Here is a 27,376-nt window from a genome sequence, read left to right on the forward strand (position 1 = left end):
CACCGACAATATCAAACCAATAAGTGACAGATTTCAGTCCCTGCAGGACCTTCACTTAAATTTAATTTTGTGACCAATATTTATTTAATTTGGGGAGTTTTTGGAGAAAATGTTGAGGAAAATTTTAAGATTTTGGAATAACTTACAGTACTTACAACAATTTGAGATTAAAAAACATTTCCATCACGTGACATAGGCATGGGTAAAATGAGTAAAAAGAATTATGCAGTTAAATTGAATTTGTGTATTTGGAGGGACTGAGATATCTACTAGTGAATTAGTTGGTCATTTACACAATCATTCATGTTTTCACTGTTATTTTTACTTCCTCCTGGGGGCCGAAATGGGAGCTTTAAAGGGCCGGATTTCAGTTTGGCACACGTGGTATAAGTGTTGTTTGTAGGGCTTAGTTTTGTGTTTCTGATCAGTATTTAATTTTCTCTTTTGATTTATTTTGTGTAGGTCTTTTTTTTGTTTGTTTTGTTGTTTGATGGCAGAGTTGGTTTGTATGATTTATGATTCAGATTTTTTTGTAGGCCCGATTACATTTTTTTTAACGCTTCTGTTGGCCGTGCATTGTTTGTCATTTGTTTGTTAATGTTTTCTGTAAATGCCTAATATTGCTTTGCCTGTGTGTCCATGGGTATGTGTGTCCTGCCTACACCCTTTAGTCAGTATGTGTGTGTGTTGAGTATGTGATTAGACCTGTCCATCATCTCCTAATCTACTTCCTTTACTATTTGAAGTTGTCCTTGTACACAGAGTGGGTGTTGGAACAATGTTTTTGTTGCGTTGTCCTCTATGTGATTGCTCTGTGTTGTTCAGTGTTATTAGGTCAGTCATATGGATATATCTTCTTTTTGAATAGTAGACTGCCAGTTGACAGTCAAAACATGTCGGGAGATCAAACTGGATTTCCTAAGTAACACTTAATTAAACCTTAACATACTATTCAAAAAGAAGACAAAAAGAATCTTGCTGGAAATAATACACATTAACAATTACCAATAAATGAGTTTCTGTTATAATGCATGTAAAAATACGATATTTGGATATGGTATTAAAGCAGTCATTTCATAGAGGTAATTTTAAAAATCGCCACTATTCTGTTGATGTTCACATTGGGTTATTCAGTTCATGCTGAATAAATGTAATTACAATGAACATGAAGCACAAGCCACTTCTGGTGCAGTGAAAGTTAGCACTGCGTGCTAACATGGAGCGAGTGGCAGAGGTTCACTGAGGCGTAGCTGTAATCCATCAGCACTGACTGGATGTGATTTAGGTCAACATTCATGTAACAGCCAACAGGGAGAGACTCATTAGCCGCACACAGCTGTACCTCTAACCTAACTCTGCGTCTCCTCCACTGTGTGACCTGTGTAGGTGTGTGTGTTTGTGTGTAAAGGGCAGGTGGATTAGTCACACACCTCATTTGACAGCTTAACAGGTCTGTATTACCCACCACTGGCTGCACAGGCTTCAATTTAAAAGGAAATCATTGAAGCAAAACAGAGAAGAGAATGAGCAGAAAGAAAGAACTATGGCAGGAAACAGCTATGTAATAATAATCATCAGAAAAGAAGGAAGAAGAATGGAGGACAGAAAAAAGAGGAAACTGCAGAAGGCAGAGAGAGACAGATGGAGGGCAGGTGTAGGATAGAACAGCTTGGAGCCAGAGGTAATTTAAAACTGTGAATTGATTGCTGTGATAACAGCCGAGTACATTGGATCATTTAGTGCGAAGGGGAAAAAAAATGGGAGGGATAAAGGAAGAAACGCTATCTGTTCCTTTGGCAGTCCAATTAGGCTGCTCTTCCACGCATAGCACTAAGCACAAGCCCTTGGTAATACACAAAAACACACACATCCTACACACTCACAATGACTGCACGCTCCTTTACACTTTTTATCTGTGCAAGGTTTTGTTCTTGATTTAAAATTTTGATTCATTATTATTATTATTGATTTATTTTAGTTTATGTTGATATTTATTTGTGTTCTTACGGTTTACTTTTGCTATTCTATGGTGCTGCTACAAATAAAATAAAAACAACAAAAACCTTATTTGGTTCCATAACAACTGTAAAGTAACTAAGAGTGTCCCGTTCCAATACTGATATTGTATATCGGTCTGATATCGGCAAAAAAAAAAAAAGAGTATAAGATTGTATCGGCCTGCACCTAAAATCTCGGTAACACTTTACTTGAAGCTTTATACATAAAGGCTGACATTACGTTGTCATTAGCATGAATAAAGTGCTAAATTATGACACCTTTGGAGCAAAGCTGGCATTTTTTGGGTTAGGTGGAGGGATCTAATGGGGTTAGGGTTACCAACACTTAGTGACAGCCTTCATGACACCTTATTCATGCTAATGACAGGTGTCATGTCATAATAATGACAGCGTAATGTCAGCATTATCTTCAAAAACTTTATGTAGTGTCACCAAAATCTCTGATGTAAGCACTGTGATACATAATTTGCTTTATTGGATTTACTGAGGTTGTTTTTTTGGGGTCTTCAAGATGAATCTTTTTCGTTCAAGCTGAAAATGTAGCCATAGGTTAATAATAAATGGGTTTGTTTTTCTCCTTACTGTTAAAAATGAGTAATATCACTTGATCAAGCCATTTCTAACATTCCACTCTATAAAATAAGTCAGAAAACTATGCATGATTCCAATACGAAAAGTTCCAATATGAGTATCACACTGGAATTTAAAATAGTCTTACCAGGACACCCCTAAAAGGAATTCATTTCTGTTCACAGCTCTATTTTCTTATTAAGCAAATTAGATAATGCCTCCAATTTTTTTCACACTGTATGTTTTGGGAGTTGATGAAAACATTTTCCCTTGAAAGACTATAAATGACAATTTATGTCAAAAAATACAGTTTGTACTACTTATTTACTATACTTTAAGCTAATGAAAAGTGGTTACCAAGAGAAGTTTCAAGACTAGCCTAAGATAAAACATATGCCTGAGTGTAAAAAGAGAGGACACACTACAGCCAGAACAGCTTGTGGACTCCTCCAATCATTAAACAATAGAATACGTCTATTTTATTGTAATGATTCTCAAAATGATCATTAAATCTATCTTCTTTAATTTACTGTTTGAAATAGCACACTTTGTATTATACACTACATACTCAATGAGTATATACTGTATATACTATGAGTAGGATTAGGATGATGAGCACTGAAGTTTACTTCCAACTTTCCCAAGATGCATTTCAAACCTACGACAAAAACCTGAAGCACACTGAGGCTAAATATCTCCGTTGATACTCCATCTTTGAAAGTTCTGAAAACATTTTAAGCGAGAAAGTGACTAAGCAGAATATTAACGTGCTCATTTCATCCATAAAACTCACGTAAACACATTTCATTATAACATTTTGGAGATTCCATATTGTCCAACATTTACTACTGATGAAACTTCCGGTTAACTTCAAAACAAGAGCCCTATTTACAAAAGCATTAAAAAACTAATGGAAGACAACGAGAGATGCTTTTGTTTTGAAAAGGAGATGTTTGATTTTTAGCTTGAAGCTGGTCCCAGGACGATTTTACGTTCCGCTCGCAATGCATCATGGGGCGGGTGAGTATGACTAGTGTGCCCATCGTGCATACTTAAAAAATGTCCTGATATAGTATACATCCGAGTATTTCGTGCATACTCAATCTTTCTGTACTATCTAATGTGAATGCACTACATACTCAATTTGACGTCAAACTTAGTAGTACATTAGCGTTAGGAATGGGAATCGAAAACTGAGTAGTAGTCTAATTACTAGGAATCCTTTGTTTGCTTGCCCGTCAATTCCGCTTATCGGTTCCTCTTATGTCGCAAATAAGTGATGACATCACACGCAAGCAGCATTTTTTTGGTTTCCAACTTTTCCAACAATGGCGCCAAGGCAGAAGCACTCGAAAGTTTGACTATATTTCACTCGAAAAGATGATACTAGGGCTACTTGAAGTTTGCAGACGACACCACCGTCATCGGTCTCATCAGGGATGGGGACGAGTCTGCCTTCAGACGGGAGGTGGAACAGCTGGCTCTCTGGTGCAGTCAGAAACATCTGGAACTGAACTCGCTTAAGACTGTGGAGATGACAGTGGACTTCAGGAGAAATCCCCCCCCCCACTCACCCCCCTTACCATTCTGAATAGCAAAGTGGCTACCGTGGACTCCTTCAGGTTCCTGGGATCCACAATCTCACAGGACCTGAAGTGGTCCTCCCACATAGACACAACCAGGAAAAAGGCACAGCAGAGGATGTACTTCCTGCGTCAGCTGAGGAAGTTCAACCTTATTATTATTATTATTATTATTATTATTATTATTATTATTATTATTATTATTATTATTATTATTATTATCTTGTTATTTTAGTTTGTTTGCACATATTAGTCTAACTACTCTTATACTTATATATTTATATTTATGTTTATACTTCTTTTTTAATTTATTTTTCTTTATTCTAGTTGATTGTTATTATTTAATGTTACACTATCTGAGAGAGCACAGGTCACCAAGACAAATTCCTTGTGTGTATTCATACACTCTTGGTCAATAAAGTTGATTCTGATTCTGATTCTGACTTGCAACATGGCTAATTTCAACAAAGGGAGGAAACACTTCCAATATGCAGAAACATCTGTCTACCCATCATGCAATTCATTTGTGGAAATGTAGACTGTTTGATACATGAGTTAGGGATGGTGAGTCTCATCCAGGGAGAAGCAGGAGCGGAGCTAACATCTCAGCATCATCTGCTTTACATGGTGAAGGTAACGATAAACCACTCCAGGTTCTGTTTATTGTGTTTATGCTAGTGCCAAGTGAAGCTCCTTTCACCATATAGTTGATAGGTGCAGCTGTATTTTTGGTTAATATGTTCTTTTTTACAAAATAATTAATTGTTTTGAATCAAGCTGTTCAAGTTCAAAAAGAGCACTGTAAATATTATCAAATGTTAGCAGCCAAAGTGTCATATAGTGTATATATTATTATCCAGTGAAATCAATCTATACCTGGTGGATTAAAAGAGAGCTGATATCCCTGCAGGAAATTTAAAGAAACAAAGATAATATAATAGAGTTAAAGCAAACAAATCCATTCATATTATTTTATTCCCTCACGCAATGAGAATCGATAAGAGAATCGTTAAGGAATCGAACTGATAAGCAGTATCGACAATGGAATCAGAATCGCTAAATTCTTATCAATTCCCATCCCTAATTAGTGTACCATTTCATTTCAAACACAGCCACTGTCTAGTTTAGTCTGATGTTTTTGGGGCCCTTCCAGCTATTCTGAAACCTCAGATAGGTAGGTACAGTATATATAGAGAGCTTCTGATTATATGATTATCCTTCAGGTGTCAGTGCATACAATAAATACAGAATCATAGAGAACAATTACTGTAAAAGAAGTATGAATATGGGGTGTGACAACAGTTGTATTGACATAATTGAAGTTCACTGACTATACTCCTTGCCTTTTGTGGCTGTAAAACCATAAATGTCAGTGATCCCATTGCAGATAGGACAGAGATTGTGCAGTGATACATTGGATCAATTGATGAGAAGTCCTTTTTCATGCACCATGAGACATATTTAGCAGGAGCAGAAGAGCAGTTTGAAGTGAAGCAGACGGTTCAGTGACCTTTCCCTGCCAACTTACCTCCCTGTTCATCCAACATGACCAGAGTCCTGATGCCAGCATCTTTACTCTAACGGGCAGAAAAGGTCAGGGAAAAGGAAGCAGAAGGAAAATGTGAAAGATTAGAAAAGGTCCGCAGAGCAAACAGGATGATAAAAGTGGGTCAGAATAACTGGAATCACCAGTGTTATATATGAATCGTGTGCAACACCACAGATAATAAACAGAGCTACAGAGCAGGGTTTTTAACCTTGGGGTCGCCTGAAATGTAGAGCAATAATAATAATAATAATAATAATAATAATAATAATAATACTGATTTAAATTACATTTTGAAATGTTATTGTATTTATCTATTTATTTATTTATATGTATCTATTTTGCACAATTAAAAAACAATACATAATAACACAGAAATTGACATATAGTGCAGGAAAAGGCTGAAAGCTGAAAAAGCTTAAATAAGTATTATTCTTTTTCAATGCAAACCACACACAATCTCAACTGTATTCGATACTTTCACTTTCTTAAATATAAATCTAGTCCAAATAAAATAAAACAGAGTAAAAATATGTGAGCTGGCACATCTTGCCACTTTGTGCACTAATCCTTATTACTCTGTTTTTGTAACACAGTATAACAAATATGATTAAAAAAAAAGTTTGGGAACCACTGCTGTCGAGGTAGCCAGGCTGAGAACAAGGGGGTCAAAATAAAACTAGTGAAGAAAGCACTTCAAACACACCAAAAGAGCTGATATTTGCACCAACAGCTCAAAACATCTAAAGGCATCTTGTGATGGGATGTCAGAGCAAATTCTTCAAATCTATAAAGGTCAGGCTTCTAGAAATAAAGACTTCTAACGCATCACTGAACTGTGACAAAAACATGAAGATCAAGTCAACACCTTAGACTCTGGTATACTCTATCCCCAAAACACCTTTTTGTGATATTACAGGCGACAATACTATACAAACACCTGGTTATGAATAACCAACTATAGATGGGCGACATTATCAGCCCACCGATATGATCAGACAATATGTGATGTTACATAATAAAAATAAATGAATGAATTTTTTTCTATAACTAAATATCAACAAGTATTCTTTTTGCACAAATAAGGTTCAGAGGAGGGAGGTCTATGTAGATATTAGTATTGGTACATATTGGAAATTGAAAAGTTTAGTGTGGACAATATTGGCATTTTAAATATAGGTTTAAAAGCTAATATTGAACGTCCTGAGAAGATTACTAATAAAATGTAAAGGTATTAACATGGATCACATTTATTCCAGCTGAGCATCGGCTTTTGTTACACATTTTTCCTTTTACACATTTTGTACATTGATGCTGACTGATTTAGTTTAATCTATACAGAGTGAATACAAATTAAGGACAGCGTGACAACATTGGAAACTATAATATAAATAGAACAGCAGTCAGGAGCCTCCATGCATTGCTACAAATGACACATTGGCCTCTGTAAGACTAACCTCTAGTGTTGATAGTGAAACAATTTGATCAAAAAAGTGCAAATATGACAAGAGCAACATAGCTTTGCGCTAGCCAAACATGCTGTCATGACCTTAATGCCCTTTACCACCTTGTAGGCCCCAAAGTAGACAGAAAAACAGAAAAAGACTTAGCGTGGAGAACGATTAAAGACTCAGACTCTCAAATTCATCCAAATATTGCAGAGTTCTGCGCATCCTCTAAACCTCACTCTTCTTATTAAAATATAGTTGTATTTCAGATAGTGTTGTGTTCAAGACCACACTATCCGAGACCAAAACTTGCCCGAGACCAGAATGCACCGAGACCAAGACAAGACCAAGACTTCCAGGAGCCGAGACGGAGACATAGACCAAGACCATAAACATTTTTTTTTATTTAAAAAAATATATAAATAAATAAAATTATGACAAGGTTCGACAGTTAAATAACATTCTCTCTTTAATTTTAGTTTCTTTAAATACATTTGACAGAGTAAAAAGGTGCCTGCAAAAAATTAACTAAAATATTAAAACTACTACTGCTACTGATAAATTCACAATTATTCTACATATTTGAAAACAAGATTTTTATGTCAGCTGAATGTACAGCTAGTGTTTAAAAGCATTTCTGCCAAGAAATAACATGGCTGGTCACCTACACACCACAGAGTGTTTCCTCTTTGCTAGGGTTGGACATCGTTTGGATTTTAACGATTCTTATTCCGATTCTCAATTTTGATTCCTGTTCTAAACGATTCTCGATTACGATTCTTTGAGTTGTGCAGGTCAACAGGTCACAGATTTCAAGATAATATTTGTTTGAAAAAGCCTTTAAACAGGTATTTTTTTTATTGATTCACTTAGTTGATATAGTTTAATTTGGTTGCTGTAATGTAACCAGGATATTCAATTACAAAGGTCCCCAACTGTAACTGTAAAACTGAACCTTGCTGAAATAAAACTACAAACAAGTTGGCAGCATTCTAAAAAACAAAAAGCTACAGCCCAGGTAGATGTGAAACTAAATAAAACAAACTCAAACCCTGGAACAGTCATGTGACAAATCAATCTTGTTGAGAAAGATTATTATTATTATTCTGGATACAGTGGAAACAGAAACTATAAAAAATAGTTATATTGTGAACCTGTTTATATTGTAGGGAACATATTATATACAAATATGTAATTGGAGTCTAAAGCCACAAAAAACACCACTTTAAAAAGAAAATATACTAATATAAGACCTCTTTACAGTTATTTGAGTCATTCTGCACTTGCGCGACTTGCGGCGATGACGCGCTGGTGACGACATAATCCAAGATGGCGGCGGCCCGGACTACAGCCGACACTATGTAATAAAAGCCTTAAAAGACATGGATATAATGAAAAGAGTGGATGGACAGAGGCATAAACATGCAGACTTTCACACGGACTTATTAAACACACACGGACCTCGGTAAACGAAACAGGCTTCACCGGACGGCAGGCACTAGGACCCAGAGGCGGAGTAAATGCGTCCCCGTAGTGCAGGGGTCTGCAACCTGCGGCTCTGGAGCCACATGTGGCTCTTTCACTCTTTTGCAATGGCTCCTTGTAGCGTTTAAAAAAATATGGTATTGATGATTAATGACAATAACTTAAAATAAAATTATGATAAAAGAATTGGTTACCCTAAAAATGAATCACATTGTGCAATAACTTTGCCACCATCCTACTTCACCTCCTGCAACATCTACAGATCATCAACTTTCCTGCACCTGTGGCTAACCTTAAGTTATAAATCCCTGGTAAGATAACTAAACCAACAAAAACACTATTTTGGAAGAAAATAGAGATTTTAATTGTGTGGGAAAAGATTTATTTAATTGCCAACATGTCGGCTTAATATGCATAATGCATGCTTGATTTGTTGCAAGAAATTAGCTATTAGCATGTGTTGACCGACATGATCTCTCACATGTCATCAAATTCAAGTTATTTTTTTGTAGCCCTTCAAATTCATTAACTCATACAAGTATTTGATATTATTTAACTGTATAGAATAATAACACTGAATTATCTTTATTGAGAATGTTTTTTTTTTTTTTTTTGGCTCCAGGAGGACTTTAATCCAGGCGAGATTAGGCAAAATGGCTCTTTTGAGAGTAAAGGTTGCAGACCCGTGCCGTAGTGCATTCACAGGCTGTAATATCACCAGTTTATCATTTTACCAGTTGTTAGAGCTACTGTCTTTACCAGGGAGCAAATATTTATTCCTGGTGATTGTTTTCCGGAGTTTTACTGGGATTTTTACCGGTGATTAGTTTCCATCTCCCTTCCGCGCCGCGGTCCAAACTAAAACCGTAGCCACACACACACACACACACACACACACACACACACACACACACACACACACACACACACACGTCACTCAGTCACATTAAGGAAGGTTGCCGTCATTATACGGGGTGGATTAAAGAATTAATAAAGGATTGTTTTATCCCATTCTTCTCCTTGATATTATCAGATTATAAGAAAGTTTAAAAATAGCACGAATTAGTGCAGGTCTCGAACGGTCTTGAGGGAAAATCCCGAGTCCGAGACAAGACCGAGTCAAAATGCTTCCGAGTCCGAGACGAGACCAAGACCTTTAAAATTTGGTCTCGAGATCAGTCTCGAGACCACGACTGGTCTCGACTACTACAACACTAATTTCACATTTTCAGAGTAATTAATATGTTGTATTACTGTTATATGTTCAATCAACAAATGTTTGTTTTGATTTATATTTTCCAAAAAAAGAGAAAGATTGTTTCTCACTGAAAATGCCATTAAATAAATCCAGTGATAATTCTGAATAAGATGTTTTCTTGTCTAACTGACACTTCTTCTTTTATTATATATGATTCCTCAACAGGATAGGTAACATTTAGGGACACATTTTACTGTAGGGCTATACATTGTTTATGACATTACATTATTATGGTATTTAAGTGTGCAGGAATAGGGGGTACATGGCTTCAGGGTAAATGTCTGAAGGGGAACGGGACTGTGAATAGTTTAGAAAACCACTGATCTAACAAATCACTGTAGTGCTCAAAAATAAAATGATCAGTTTTTATGTAACACAGATCGATTAGACAAGCTTTATCAGAACATGCTGCATCGTAAAATGTTTTGATAAAACCTTTTAATAAGTAACTTTTTTCTTTTTTTAAAACTGCAGCGATCTTAATTTCCAGTGTTTCGATTCAGGCTTACAATCAGCAGTCATACATGAGCCTCTTGTAAAACTGTATGACTATCCTTGTGATTGATCCTGCACAGGTTCTTGGGATAAACCCACTGCCACACAGCATCTGCGTGTATTTGTCATGTTCCCAAAGATTTGCTGACAGATGTCCAGTAATGTAACATTTAGATTACATTACAGAGTCGGCATTAAATCAAGACACAAGCACCAATACATAAAGCCCTGAATGTGCATGTGGGCTCAGTGCTTGTTGTTTTGGTGAATGCATCATCATCATCACTGTCATCACATGATGCTCCACTTCAGTGAGCACACAGTCACTGCATTAGTGCTGTGGATAAACTCAATACTGTGCCTCAGGTTTTCTCTGACGGATATTAAAGTCCATGACGGATCACTTCTCACATCAGTTGTTTTTGATCAAACCTGTATCTGACACTATTAGACATGTGATATTTAAGGACTAGCAGCAGAGGATTAGTACTGACAATAGTATATCAGCTCAACCAATATCTACTGCATCACCGACAGACAAAATAAGCCTATTTTTTAATATTAAGTCAAACATAAAAGTGCATCAAAGACTTTATTTTTTTTTCTCCTTCTACTCCTTTTTGGTCAATTGAAATGCTTCATTATGGAAATGTATACCATTGAATAAATAGATAAATAAAGAAATAGAAACTAAACAAATCACTCATGTCTTCGTATGATCGATTATTATCGATGAATAGACTAATTGCACTCACTCATTTACTCATCGCGTTGCTCAAGAATTGACCAGAAAGAGGTTTTCAGACACACAATACAAAAATAAAAGATAAAAAATGCCTCCCAATAAAATCATTGTTTAAAAGCTCAAACAAAACAAAAAAATAAATTAAATGAGTAATAAAAAAATATAGAAAATTTTCCTACATTGAGATTATTTTTCAATCATGTTGGTTTTCCTACAGGTCAAGTGCATTGTGGGTAAAGTTAGAGGGCATAGTGCGTGTTTGTTTAAATCAACATTGTAAACACAACTTACTGTGAGACAAACACGGTAGTCGTTTTTCTAGTTATGGGTCAAAAAAGAACTATGGAACAGTGGCGGCTGCTGGTCTTTCATGCAGGGGAAGCTCATTTTCTGCCTACTTCAGAAAATGTATCTGTTTATTTAAATGTGAATTCTAGTAGAATTCACATTTTGTTGTCAACAACTATTTGTAGATTATCACACACGCACGCGCGCGCACACGCATGCACGCGCGTAGCTGCTGCGCGCTGGAGTGTGAGTGTTTGGTCAAAAGTCTCACAACACAAGCAGTAACAGTCTCCACAAACACCAAAAACAGACACTAGGTTTGTCAGAAGTTAATTCGCTATGAGAGGATCAGCAAAGTCTCCGTGTCAACACAGAGCAACGGACTGAAATATTTGAAAAACCCGCCTGTGTGCTTACAACGTCATACTCTCTGATTGGCTCATTTCGCTGTCAATCAAAATTGAATTAGCCTGAGAGAGATCATCCAATCATCATCCATTATTCCAGCGTCCGGAACAGACAGATCCAGCCCACTGCTCCATAGACCTCCTGTGAAGCCCGGCGTCCGATGGGCGGGACTAAGTGCGTCATAACCGAGCATTTATCCAATGAGCGTCTAGTTTGACTGCAGTGGATCAACCCCTAAATCATCTCCCATTGAAGTCAATTGAAGCTGAACTTCACCACTGTTTATTAACACTGTGACGCTGCGGTAATGAATGAAGAACGTCACGCTGTCACTGTCAGTTTCCTGTTATAAGAAGCTGATTCTGAACTAAACATACATGTGTTCTGTCATATATTTAGTCAATGAAATGTACACACAACACTACATATTTGACCACTGATTTTAGGGGAAGCTGAGGTTCCCTTGTAGTCTTAAAGCATCCGCCACTGATGGAATACAAATACATCTTTGGGAGCATTTTAAAAACATTAAACAAAACATTAAAAAGAATAAATTCATACAATGTTATTCCATGTAAATAAAAATCAGCTCAAAATGGGCCATGGATGTCACAAAGTGTGGAGGGCCCTGTGAAATAATAAATAGTCTGTATAAAATACAAATAATGTGCACCTTTGCTGTCGCTTAACCAGTGCTTAGCAGTTAAGCGACAACAGTCTTTAACTGAACTCAAAGAAACTGAAACGCTTATTGCCAGGATAGTGCCATTCCACTATAAGCAGCACTTAATCTGAGCTTCTCGGCTAAAACTAAATTTCAGCTGCGCATGCTAAGCTCAAGCCCATGGTGTCTAAAGATGAGCTGGAAATGGTTATTCATGCATTTATGTGGTTGTGGTTAGACTACTGCAACAGCCTGTTCACCTGTCTCAACAACAGTTGGCTCACCTCTCGTACGTCCAATACTCAGCTACAAGGCTACTGACAAGCACCAACAGGAGGTCTCACATTACACCTGTTGTAAAATCTCTTCACTGGCTCCCTGTTGTGTATCGTGTCCAGTGCTGACCTTTCAAGCCCTACATGGTAAGGCTCCTATCTACATTGCTGATCTAATCAAGCCCTAAAGCTCAGCTCAAAGCCTCGGGTCATCTGGTGATTGTACTGGTTCCACAAACTTCTTTTAAAACTCGGGGAGATCAATCGTTCAAAGCCCCTGCACCTTTAGATCGAACATCCTTTAGACCTGCGCTCTCTGGACTCAGTGGATGCTTTCAAAAAGCACGTAAAACCATATTATAAAGTTTTCTTACACCTAATGATATAGGCTGACTAACGATATATACTGAATGTTGTATGTCCCCTTCAAACGGTTCACTGAGTCATCAAAGAGAAACAATGCAATCTTGTCCCATTGTGTGAGAAATTGTGGAGGACTACGTTAATAGAAACACGTCTGTGCTGTAATAAAGTGAAACTGGCTGTTAATTTATCATCAGATTAATATTGTATAACCTCACACTTTTATGCATTAACTTCCTGTATACATTCTTTTCTTTCTGCTTCTGCTGCAGTAAGTAGTAACACTGTTGTTTTTGGTCTGAATTATAGATTTTAAATCTTTATATTTTTAAAGAATTATTCCTCAATTGTGACGTAAGTTGCTCTGCACGGTCTCTCCGTGTTTGTGATTGGTCTGACGCTGCAATCTCCACCCATATTATGTGAGTGTGCACTGATCCAGGTTGGAAAACCCTAACGGAGAACATTTGGTTAAGTGAAGCTAACGGAAAGATATCCCTGATATACTTGTCCAGCTTCGTAGTACAGGGCCTTTCTGTTTAATCTATAAAGCATGTCAGACTGATAAGAGCTAAAATACGGTACTTGCTATTGTGTATGTGTTTGTTTCTTGTCATAGAGCAGTCTTACTAGGCGTCATGTCACATTCATGTATCCAACTTCCAGTATGACGTTGATTATCAAACCAGATCTCTTTAACGGACACTGGGCTCCATTCAGACGTACATGAGCTTGATGTTCTTAACTGATTCCTGACTGTCTGTGTTCATCAAACCCACACAGACAATCTCATCTCTCCTACTGTCTTTGTCTGGCTGTTTCAGAGGTTTTGTCCCCCACTCTTCTCTGCTTATCATTCTGAGCCAAGGGGGCTTTGTTATTGAACTCTGTGTGGGCCTTGGGTAAACATAATATAGAAGCATTCATATCTGGGTATATTTGGTCAGATAAACATTTTTAATAAGAAACCTAGCACTCAGAAACACAAACCTCCACATAATATCCTCTATGGCAGATATTGGCAGTTACCAGGATTATTGGCCACATTTACATGGGAGCTTTAATTCCTCTTTAAAGTGGAATAAAAGTGAAAACCTCTTTAATCTGACCTTGTGAACACATAATTCCTAATGCTAATTTCATTCCGAATTAAAGTGAATTCTGAATTAGGTGGCTGGTTTATTCCGTTTTTTCTTCTGAATTAGATAATTCCTCTTTCTTGTTAACACTTAACTTGTCTAATTCCGCTTTAAGTTAATTTGAATCGATTTGCACTTGCGCGGTGACGACATAATCCAAGATGGCAGCGGCCTAGACTATTTAATAAGAGCCTTAAAAGACATGGATATAATGAAAAGAGTGGATGGACGAAGGCGTAAACATGCAGACTTTCACACGGACACACGGACTTATTAAACACACAAGGACCTCGGTAAACACGGTAAATGGAACAGGCTTCACCAAACGGCTGGCACTAGGACCCAGAGGTGGAGTAAATGCATCCCCGTACTGCATTCACAGGCTGTTAAAGCTACTATTTTTAACAGGGAGCAACTATTTATTCCTGGTGACTGTTTTTACCGGTGATTAGTTCCTATCTCTCTTCCGCTCCGCGGTCCAAACTGAAAATTCTGTCATCATTGCGTCGGCTCCACCCAGTTACGCTCTGGGTGGAGCGGCCCTGAAATTTGGGCCATGGGCTTACACACATTGGAGAATAGAGTCCTAGATGAATACATGAAAGCATATTAAAAAATCATCTAATTTAGTGTTCTGTTGAGGTGCCTGTTTATGACATTTACCAGTGTTTTTTTGTTGTTGTTTACAATCATATTAAGGTATTAGATTAAACTAGTCACAATAATCTCTGACAATCAACAAGATAAAAATCATACACTAAAGCATTCGGTACTGAAGCTTGTCTAAGATAAGCATAAGATATTCAAAAACAGATTTACACTATATTAAATCCTTTTATCCTGGAGTGATTGAACCCATTTATTTAGGTTCTGTAAAGTAAGTATTAGTGTTTGTGTGTCGTAGGACTTGAGGTCCAAGTAATAAAAAACAAATGATGCCCCACATTAAATCTGGGCACAAACGAAGCCTTCTGTTGATGCTTTTTATTCTAGATTCAGTATTTCTACACATACAAACAGAGCAGCACCACCAGTAACAGAGGCATATCTGAATCTGATTCATCGTGACACACGTTCACATTATGGCCGAGCTTCATGATTAATGATGATGAGTAGCTTTATTTGTCATTGCACAAGTTACAGAGCAACAAAATTTCATTTCAGTTTCATCCTGTCCAAGAAAAACATGAAAAGACAATCACATACAGTATATAACACTTATAACGTGGGGAGACAGGAGCGGATGAACTGTGGGGCGCCACAAGAGCGACGCCCCATATTTAGATGAAAAAAGGGATAACAGATGGATAGGTGAGGGGAAAAAGGCTGGTTTTGGGCCTGGGGGTGGGGTGTTGGGGGGCGGGGGCAGGGTGGAGCTGGCATGCAGCCTCTGGGTGCACCACGGACACCTTCCTTTGGCTCGGATGGAAGGGGGGGCAGGAGGTGCTTTCCCTCTGACAGTCAGGTGGTATGATGACCTTGGAAGGTCAGAGTCAGAAGACAGAAAGTCCAGGTGGTGATGAGGGAGGGGGAGAGGAGTGGGGGCGGAGCATCAGATCTGCATACATCCATGGTTGAGATTGAGACAACCTTGAGCAGGCTGTTCTCAGGGGGGCTGATGATGAGGAGATAGTTGTTTGCAGATGGGCTAGTCACAACATTTGACAACTAGCTCTATCGTCCCTTGTCATTCAATAATCCAATAATGTGGCCATTTTCCTTGACCCAATCTCTCCACACCTCCTTCCATCTGAGAGTTCTGAGAGTTTGGTCCCCTCCATCAATGACTAGCGGCTTCCAATATTGCTGCCAACGTAATCCAAATTTGTGATAAATCAGGAAAATACCAGTTCCAATCAGCAGAAGTCCTGTTATCATGATTCCAATCTGGTCTGGTGGACATCACGAAGACAGTATCTGTCTGCTCCTGACCATTTCCAACCATCTATACACATGGTTTTTCTCTCATTAGGTATAATAATGATTACCTGATTACAGTCTATGTGTAGTGGTGTCATGTATGTATTTCATTTAGCAAGCACATATCCAGTTATGTAAAGTTAGTTTAAAAATTAAAAACAAACTAAGTCATTTTCATAACTAAATGGAGAATAAATGAGTCCTTACTCTAACAGCAATATTGAAGTGTTTGTTTATTTAGGAGTGACAGATTGCTTGCAAGAAAGCAGTCGAGAATGGGAAAATGCATGATAAAAAATTATACTTCAACCTCTATTTCAGAGAGATGAGGTATTGTATTTACAGGGTTATAACTTATCTGTGTCCAAGAATTCAAGGCTCTTTAACTTTTCTGTATTAATGTAGGGAGGAAACAACATGGCTGATGACTGTGATATCTAAACAGTAAAAAGTTAAGAAAAAGCATGGCAGCAGTAATCTTTCATTTAAAGCTGCAGTATGTATAATCTTGAGACTTGTACAATACTTGTACATACTTGGCTAAAAAGTCGCATCACGTCCCTGGATTTCCAAAACTGTTATATAGAACCAAGAGAATGAGCAGAGGTTCTATTTCCTATTAGAACACTTTGAATTACAATATGCTCAAAGGTGATAATGGATTTTTGACCAAATTAAGCAAAAAACCTAAAACGTACATACTGCAGCTTTAAGGATGCCTGCTGTCGTCATACTATCAACATCAACCATATTATATTTATTTACAATAAACAACACAAAAACAACTTTTCTAAACGATGTTATTCCTTAAAATACAACTGATGGGAAGCAGCCTATTTTCGAGCAGATGTGATGTCATACAGTTCATACTGGTCCAGAGTTTTTTATTAGCTTCCACCCTCTTTTTTTGATTTGTGTCTTTATTTAGGTTTTTGTAGTGCTTTCCTCCACATTTGCTTTTTTCTTGCTATTTTTACTTCAGACAACACTATAATGTGTTTTGAGGCAACCACAGCCTGTCGCCAGCTGCACTGTTTACACATGGGACATGCAGCAGATAGCTCACATTAGTACAGGAGTGAGCGGGAGAAAGACCACACATTGCAACAGAGGAAAATGAGAGGATGTTTAGTGATTCAGAGGAGGAAGACGTGCATCATATTCAATCCAAGCAGTTGTGTCACGTAAAGACTGTAAGATAGAGATGACCGTTCCTCCACGGAAACCAGTGTTTTTTCTACTAATTGAGCATCGTGTTAGTTCAGGCAGGCATGGAAGTCAAGCTAGCCAGCCCCATCAGCTGTTAGTAGCCATCCCCTAATTCAGTTAATCATCCAGTTGATCATGTTCCATACTTCCTACTGGTTAGAGTTAGTCACGGTGCTGTATCTAAACCACTGCAACACGCCTACTTTCACACGCTTCATCTGCAAACGCCTCACAACTCACCCTCACACCAGTGTCTCCTCTTCTGGCTAATTAAACAGTGTCTCCTGTTGGCATCTAATGTCTGTGCTTCTGTTCCAAGGTTCCTGCTGACCGCTCTCTCTGCATATGCTTTTCCATGTAGCTAATGGAAGAGTGAGGGGGAGTTCCCTTTGCTTCGGGCTTTCCACGCAGCTGAGTGGAAGAATGAAGAGGTCCCAGAACAGAGCCTTACCACCAAATCTAAAATGCATGTTTAATGACTAAAGTGATCCTGACTGAACTGGCTACTTTACAAGGACTTTAGAAAACGCTATCTGACTCAACTTTGAGTGCTATACAGTGATGTGCCGTGAACACTAGGGTTGGGTAGGCAGGGCGTTGCAAATCGAGACCATCAATGTTGACACCAATGACAATTTCATATGTTTCGGCTGGCAAGTGTTAATCTAACAAAATCAACATTGTAAAACACCATTAAAAAAATAACAATTATTTAATATAGCCTTCATACTCTCCCGAAAAGATATATCTCATAACACGGCAGCGCATCCGTTGTTTGTGTTGGAAACACAGAAACACGGAGAAAACGACAGCAACGACAACTCGGAACAGCTTCAGCGAGGAGCATCCACAAAGCCAATCCTACCATTCACTGTGGAAAGTACAAACAATGTTCTGACTTTTCCTTTGCTGAAGGTCTGGTAGCTCAGGTGTTGGTCTCCCGTCTTTTAAAAGCTGTCGTTTTTCCTCAAAAGAAAGTTTCTTTATCATCTCTAGCGCTGTCATCCTGCCTGTAGTTGTAGCGTAGAGAGCTGCCTTTTTACGTAAATTGTTTTCATATTGGGGAACTGTCTGAGCATGTGCAAACACATATAAACACGCTATGGGGCCAGAGGCGTCTCTGCCGTACCAGGAAATAGTGATGTTTAGTCATGGGCTATGAAAAGCACAAAATGCTGACACTTTCAAACTTAAAGCTACTGTAGGCTATCAGAAATTGAAAAATAAATAATTTCTAATTATATTATAGTTAAAACATATAATCAAAATATCAATTCACCCATGGGTAGGCACTGCCTACCTTGCCTACCCTGACTGCACGTCACTGGAGCTATATACGAACCTTTAATAAAGATTGCAATTAAAATTCAAAACAGGCTTACTTTCAGAACAGAACAGTAAACATCCTATAATCCTTTGCGTTTTTCGACAGCTAAAAAACATGGTCTCTTTAATCTGACCAGGTTTCTTATTCCACACATGAACTTCCTTGTTTCTTGTAAACTCATCAAGTGTAAAGCATTTTCAATATCAAACTTTAAGATTAAAATTTTGAGGGACGGTTAGTCATTTGTCTTTGTAGAATTAAAGCACAGCAGATGAGGAAAAAAAACCCCAGACCAGACGAGCGTTATCTTATTGCTCTGACTACAGTCCAACTTATTCAATTAGCTTAATCTTCACTTTAATTTGTCTGAGAGCAAAGTTCATGGAGTAGCCAACCAGCACGTGTCTACAGTTCCCAGCACATAGCAAAGCTAAAAATCTAAAAGTTAAATTTAAAACACAAATGCACATGGAGAACATTTTTGTGACCTGCAGATCTGCTTTAATTCAGCTGCAGATTTTATCTAAATCTCTTGCTTTTATAATCATAAGCCTTATGAGATAAGGTTAGCTATTATGATACTTTTATTCTTGGAAAAGATGAGACAAAACTTTAACTACTAAAATGAAATTGATTTGCTTATGAATCTATCAAAAACATATTTAAAGTGCCACAAGATGTAAACTAACATTCATTAATGACAATTGCATTACAAAGAGGAAGGGATGCATCCAAAACCTTTTAGATCACACGTTAAACTCAAAGCCCTGGGACAAATTTGTCCCACGTGAGAAAGTAGAATGACAGAAAAAAATTAACAATTGAATAAATAATAAAATTATTTACAATATTTAATTACTTCAAATTCACAAATGAAATTACAGTATTTTTCACCACGTGTATTGCTAGTTATTTATTATTTTTAATTAAAGGTGAGAATGTGGCCAATACGGAGTCAATTCCATTTTTCAGATACAATTAAATTTACGCGTTCAATTACTCATGTTCAGTTACAATTCAAATACGATTACAGTAACGACCATTTTTTTTTAAAAACTAAATTACAATTATTTTTTGTCCTCAGAAAGTCAATTATAATTAAATACTCAATTACAAAAGTTCAATCACAATTAATTACCATTACTGAGCCTGAAATTAATAACCTAATAAAAGTTAACCTTCCTGTTGTGTTAGCTTTTTGTTAGCATCGCTTATGGTAACTAAATCAGCTGTAAAATACACTAAAAACAAATACTGTATCTATTATCTAATTTCTTGTTAGGCTTCCTAATCAATAAAAAAAATATAGGTTTTACTATTTTTGGTGTGGAAATCTGAGCCTTTTTTGTGTCACTATAGCCTTAAATTATTATTTTTTTTAAATGGTTAAATGTGGGAAAGCTTGATATGAAACATATTTTATTATTTTTTAACAACATATATGTAGAACTGTACATAGAACTGTAACATGTAAATGAATTTCTGTGAATGCAACCATGTCGGAAATGAACTGAATAAATAAATAAATAAATAAATAAAAATAAACATTGTTCCCCAGTTTTGCGTTAAATTATAATTGACAATTTTTATGAATTTTCATGGCAATTACAATTACAATTATAATTATGCCATAATTGTAATTAATTATCAATTGTGCACTTACAATTATAATTGACCCCAACCCTGGTGGATGTGACGTGCCTCATAAGCAGGACGATGACAGAGTGGGGAAAAGATCTGTGGAAGCGAGTGACTGCAGAAGACATATAGTACATCCGTTATATATTGGTTTTCATTCACTTTTGCCCAAAATGAGATATCTGCTTAAATAAAAAACGCAAATACCGGTTATAAATTGAAGTTTGTGGAGTGGGGAGGGGAGCAGGCTGATATGTATTTACGGCAGGAAGAGAGTAAATAAAAGATACATTAAGGTTTAAAATGTAAGATATCTCAGCCAGTTTGTGATAGTAGGAAACAATAAATGACATAAAATCCCCACATGAGGTTCATTCAGGAGCGATTGTGTGCCGAGTCTGAGACTGAAAGAGAAATTCAGGTAAGGAGAGATGACAAACAGTATCACCCTGGTTCCAGTAAAAACTGAACATAAAAAGCTGTAAATAGACTGATAGACTCATCAGCTGAAACTCATCAGAATACACAAAAATCTCTTTTAATAACTGATAGGCTGTCAAGCCTTAGGGTTGCTGATCAGATGTGGACACAGTGTTTATTATGTGAATGGGTTTGGGGGAACAGACCGGCATGAGATTCAGAGGTTAACCAGCTTTCAGTGTGTGTGCCTCAGTGAATGTGCTGCTGTACAGAGCTTTTAGGGCTATGTATGTTTCCGATAGTATTAGTCAAAACATGGCTGAGCCCTCCTCAGGCAGAGACCTTGGGGTGCGTCCGAATAGTCCCTCCTATCTTCTTTCCTATCTACTTGTCCTTAACCCCCGGAAGTGTTTAAGTGGCGGCCATGATAAGGAGCGTTCAAATTCTTTAAAAGCTAAGGAAAGGAGTCTCAATGCTTCCTTGAGCCGAGGAAACACTGATGCAAAGGAGACCAGATAACGCTGCCCCACAATTCCTTGCAACGACAACATTTAAAGAAACCCGCTCATCCGAGCGTAAGTTACTAATGCAAATATTTATCTTGAAAACTTTAAATATTCTAAAACCCATATCTGACCTATGAATGTTATACGGATTTGTAAAAGGAACACAGTAAACTTTTTGTGCAGCCTATTCTCATTTTGTACTTGTTATTTATTCATTCAGAATAATGTTGATTTCTCAGTTGAAGGTGAGTGTGAGCAACCATTCTCAATGTGACGTTCTTTTAGTTTCACTTTAGTTCCTCGTAGCCTGATAGCCTCTTTTCCTTTGATTTACATTCAAACCTTGTGATATTTGAGCTTATATCAGTGATTAGAGGCACAGGGGAAAGTGTTATAAATGAGCTTTTAATATTTTTTTGAAAATTTGCCCTACATTACACAGAAAATAGTTAGAAGAACTCTTTGATTCCCACCGATGTACGACTGTATAACAAAGCAGTCGAAAGCATCTCCTCTTGTCCGCGCCTGTAAATATGTATATAATCTGTATCCTTTATACTTTTTATATTATTTTTTTCTATTCATATTTCTATTTACTGTATGTCTCGCTTCTATTATTGTATTGTTTATTTTATCTTTATTGCACTATTTTTCAGGTGTCTTTTAGGTTGCACTTTTTTCCCACCTAACTTGTGTGGTCACTTGAAATCAAATCCCTTGCTTTAGAGAAGCAATTCTCAAACTTTTTTGGCCTATGTACCCCCTTTCTCTTATTTTTGAATCCAAGTCCCCCCTTTGTCCAACTACAACATTTTGCTCAGAATACTATGAAAAAACAACAATAGAGCATGATAATGGAATGAATGAGTGATAACCAGTGTTTAAATTAACGGCGTTAGGTAACGGCGTTTGTTCTTCAGCAACGGGGTAATCTAACTAATTACTTTTTACGCCGTTACAATGCCGTTATCGTTACTGAACGTTAAATGCGGTGCGTTACATGCATTGATTGAATAAACTGTTATCTGAAAGCATCCCTTGCTTCTGACTCAGCTGTTGTGAGGAGGTGGGTAAAAAACAAGGTGAGCGATTATGATTGGCTAAGGCGACGTGCCAGCACACGCACGCGCGCGCACACACACGCACACACACACACACACACACACACACACACACACACACACACACACACACACACACACACACACACACACACACACACACACACACACACACACACACACACACACACACACACACACACACACACACACACACACACACACACACACACAGAGCAGATTGGATGAATCAGCAGAGATGGTGAGCGTGGAGCAACCTGATGAAAAGTTGACATTTTTAAGGTGACGATACAAACACTACTTTATATTAATTGTGGTCAAAGGCAAGAACGTGTATGTGAAGTGTTCATTATATCCAGGAGAGAAGACTTTGTCCACATCCGTTGTAAGCAACTCAAATTTAATGAAGCACCTCACGACACACGCATCTAAAAAATTCTAAAAATTCTTTGATATAGAGCAACTTTTTTTTTTATAGTAACGCAAATAATGGTAATGAGGTACTTTTATTATAGAGTAATTCAGTTACTAACCCAGTTACTTTTTTGAACAAGTAGTGAGTAACTATAACTAATTACTTTTTTAAAGTAACGTTCCCAACACTGGTGAAAACAGTTATTTTAAAGAATCTCATTTAGTAAATAATTGAAAGGAAACAGTATTTAGTGCGTCCTGAATAAATTTATTTCTATAGTTTTTATCATTTTTGGTCATCTACCACCTGGTGTGGGACCAAGACTCGCCTTTGTATTTTCAGTTCATGTTCTAATCAAGTTCTTTTCCATCATCATTATTCTGATTATCATTTTTACCAAAAAATAAACAATATAAAACCCCATGTTTTTAATGGTTTCATTTGTTAATTTTCCCCTCTCTCTCTCTCTCTCTGTTTCTCAAGTACCCCCAGTAGTGCCATCGCATACACCTAGAAGTACACGTACCCCATTTGAGAAACACTGCTTTAGATGCATCCCTGCTCCACCACAGCTGGTTGTAAAAGGTAGCTAGTTATCAGAGCTTTTACAGAGTCAGTGAACTCACCTCTTCAACTAGAGACAACATTCGCCGAGTACTCTCCAGGGACTGCAGAAAGAAAGGGAGATGATTAGCTCAGCATGGACAGTGGACACATAACTCATTTAAAAAGAGGTGTGGCATCAATTAATTAACATCTGGAACACCAAATTAATGAACTAATAGTCATTTAATAAAGACTAATGAATAAATGACACCCAGACAAATAATGAAATCTGATTATTCCTCCTCTCTTGTGTCTTCTGCTCAGCTCTAATTAAATCTGTGATTTTATTTCCCTCTGTGTTTATTAAAAGAAGAAAATCCATTCAAACTATCTTCACTCTGAATATTTTAAGTTGTTTCATAATCACCTAATCTGTAGAACCATCCATTCCAACCTCCTCGCTGTCCTTTTTTCCTCTCATCATCTTTTCCCATTCCATCAATAGACACTCTTAGCCTTGCATTATCTGCCACTGAATGTTTAATAAGACCATTTGAGCTCCTCCATTATTACAGAATCATCTGCTCTTCCTCAGCTCCTCTAAGCTCATTAAAAAGGAAAAGGTTCTTGCTAATCCAGAAAAAGATACATCTTTATGAAGGAGAGAGTCTTAAACAAGCCAAAATGAAAGGAATATAAAGGATGCTCATGTTAGAGTAGCTGAGCTTGGCAAACACACCAGCATCCTGGAATAAAATGGGACATTTTGAACTGTTTAAGAAGATTTTGTTGCACTAAAGAACAATTATTTGCCTCTTTCTTGTAACTATGACGACAGATCATTTCAGAGAAGAAGAAAACACATTGCTGTTAAAATCCACATAGGATAATGGAAAGTATAGGATAATACTATGTAACATCATGACTATGCGTGCACTCGACTGTACCTCATCAGCTATCTGGTCTGCCCGTGTCTGCAGGTCAGCCAGTTCATTGCGCATGTCTGCTTCATCTGCCATGTTGACCGTTGATCTTTGACTTCAAACCAAAAAGTACTGGAAGGCAAAAGGAGAAGGAAAAGGACAAGAAAATACAATCATATTAGTACAACAGTGCAACTCAAAGTTAATTACACTTACAGTTGTTTTGATCATTGAAATCACATCACATTGGTTCTTATGACGGCATTCAGAGTTGAAATTGGTCACCTCAATATTTCTGATTCTCATACAAACCCTCTAAAACTCAAAAGTTGACTTTTCACCTCCTTCTTTTTGGATCCTACAAGGATTGTTTGTTTAAAGGCAGAGTATCACGTTTTTTCAGGCACATAGTACCATTCTATAGCATCCTCAAATAACTATGCTCCAGAAAGTTTTTTGGAAAATGCAGCAAATATATATATATATATATGTATATATTAAAAAAATAAACTTTCCTTCTGTAGCACACAGTTTGCTTTGATTTCGCCTCTGTCTCTTTAAGAAACTCCTAGCTTGTCTCACACGCACGCATGAACGCACACACACACACACACACACACACACACACACACACACACACACACACACACACACACACACACACACACACACACACACACACACACACACACACACACACACACACACACACACACACACACACACACACACACACAGCAGACGCTGTCCCCGCTTTCAGAGCCAGTAGACGGGAGAAGAAGTCTGGTACTCAGCCGCTGCGCTTCAACTGAGAGACATTTTTTGCCGTTCACCCATAGGTTTTCACCTTTGTGCACAAATGTGAGTAAAATAAAGCCGTGTCACGTAAAGCAAACAACTCTTCGGTGTAAATGAGATGATAAAACAATGCAATAGGAGCATCTACAAAAAGTTTCATCACGACAATGACGTCTTTGATCGGATCGGCGAATTAAGACATTATAGCCGATCACATTAATTACATAAAATGCAAAATATTGGCCGATCCGATACAGCCGACCAGATCAGTGTAAAGCCTGGAACAGATATCATCTCTTGGGCTGAAGTGTTTTTATCAGACATATCACATTGAAGGGCTTATCTCGTCAGCAAATACATACTGACTAAGTTTCTTAAGAAAAATGAAGTACCAAAAACATTACCTTCAGTTAAAAGTAAGAATAGATGGCAACGTGTCACATAAATAAATCTACTTAAAAAACAAATATCACAAAACAGTGTGAAAGAGTTAGTGACTTAGAAAGATGTAATGGTCTCCATCAAACAGCTACAGCTGGTTCAGAACACTGCAGCTCGGGTCTTACCCAGAACAAAGAGGTCAGAACACTTTAGTTCAGTTATCCCTCCAGTTATAAAGTATTTACACTGGCTCCCAGTCAGCCTCAGAATAGACTTTAAAGTTCTGCTGCTGGTGTATAAATCTGTGAATGGGTTTGGTCCAGAATACATCAGTGAGATGTTAGTCAGGAAAGAACCCAGCAGGTCTCTCAGATCTATGGACACAGGTCAGATAGTGGAGCCCAGAGTTCACAGCAAACATGGTGACGCTGCTTTTAGTTGTTATGCTGCAAAGAAGTGGAACAAACTGCCAGCAGAGAGGAAGTCAGCATCTAATGTGAACATTTTTAAATCTTTGTTAAAAAGCTAATAGTTTAACTTATTGTTTGACAGTTTGGTCAATCATTTTGGAGCAAAACTGTTACAAGTTAACAGAAGAAAAATAAAATCCCCCAAAAATAATAACAGATACTTGTGACTCAGCTTATATAAAAAAGTTTTAGACCTTTTGTTCATTTGAGTTTACAGGAACATACTGATCAAAGAATCTCTGTGTCATGCCCCACCCTGTCGGCCTGCCTCCCTCCCCTTTAGGGCATTAGGGTGGTTAATAATTCAATATCTGTCTGGAAAAAAATGGGGGAGAAAGACGGATGAAAAACGACATTTTAGAATTTGTGTGGTCGTGTGTGCCTCTGTGAGTGTGTGTGTGTGTGTGACTGTGTGTGTGTGTGTGTGTGTCCATGTTTGTTAGTGAATGCCCATGAGTGCGCGCCCGTAGAACACACTTGGCCTTTAAAATATTCATAGGGACATTTTCCATGACTTGTGCTATAATTCATAGCACCAAAGAAAAGCAGAGAAGCAGAGAAGAAGGAAAATAAACAGATCAGCTAAAACATGGGAAAAAACACACAAAACAAAAGAAGAAAAAGGGTTGTATAGCACACCAATATACTAAAAGCCTCCCAACCTTTGAAGCACTCACTGCCTCATTACAAACACGGATCTCAAGTTTACAAAGACAATCACAATTAGAGGATTGCCATGGTTTTGCCCACTTGTTGTCAGCATTATGTTTTCGTTGTCAATAGTAACTGTACTAAGGATCTAGCCGTGCACAAAAAGCTTTTTACAATTTTATATATCTGATGCCTTAATCAACACTCACAGTACACAGGAGAATCCCTGAAACTGCATAAAATGTAGGATGTTTAAAAATATTTTATAGCTGGCTGGGTTTAGAATATAGCATCTACTAATGTGAATCAATGGAATCATCAGTAAGAAAAGCCAGCATAAGTAAGTAAACTAGCATTGTATGTTAATAATATCCTCGTACAAAGTGCATTATATAACCTTGTATATCAGACAGCAATGATGAAACACAAGAGAAGACACTTGGCATAAGGTCTGGAGATAACTGGTTCTCACTTTTTACTTTTAAACAAATATATAATATAGGGATTTAGCTAAATGAGCTAACTCAAGCTAAAGTCACAAAAATGACTTACCAGTAAGAATTATTGATCAATATTATTTCTACAATTCTTTGATATCTGTGTGTGTGTTTAATCATTTTAATCCTTTGTTATTACTTCCTACTAAAAAGGGTTAACTGTTGAGTCTTAAATACAGAGCTGCCAAGCCTCACGCTTTGAGGGTGACTGTCACGCAATTTGACGCATTCTCACACCACACGCCACAGTTGACATTTCTCATGCTTATACTTCCCCATTCAATACAATATTTATTTTTACATGATAA

General features: G+C 37.4%; 1 protein-coding gene across 3 annotated transcripts in view; it reads right to left on the bottom strand.

Moving 5' to 3' along the window:
• LOC114458385 (synaptosomal-associated protein 25-A-like) overlaps positions 1-27,376 on the bottom strand; it is a 160,665-nt gene that overhangs the window by 12,681 nt on the left and 120,608 nt on the right. For all 3 annotated transcript variants that reach the window (XM_028440766.1, XM_028440771.1, XM_028440767.1), the window contains exons 2-4: positions 24,296-24,403; positions 23,429-23,470; positions 5,700-5,748 (exon numbers count right to left, since the gene is read on the bottom strand). In XM_028440766.1, coding sequence (XP_028296567.1) covers positions 5,700-5,748; positions 23,429-23,470; positions 24,296-24,367 — 163 coding nt within the window. In that variant the 5' untranslated portion in view covers positions 24,368-24,403. The remainder of the gene's footprint in view (positions 1-5,699; positions 5,749-23,428; positions 23,471-24,295; positions 24,404-27,376) is intronic.

Source organism: Gouania willdenowi, chromosome 3 (assembly GCF_900634775.1).
Source record: "Gouania willdenowi chromosome 3, fGouWil2.1, whole genome shotgun sequence".
Classification (NCBI taxonomy): Eukaryota; Metazoa; Chordata; class Actinopteri; order Blenniiformes; family Gobiesocidae; genus Gouania; species Gouania willdenowi.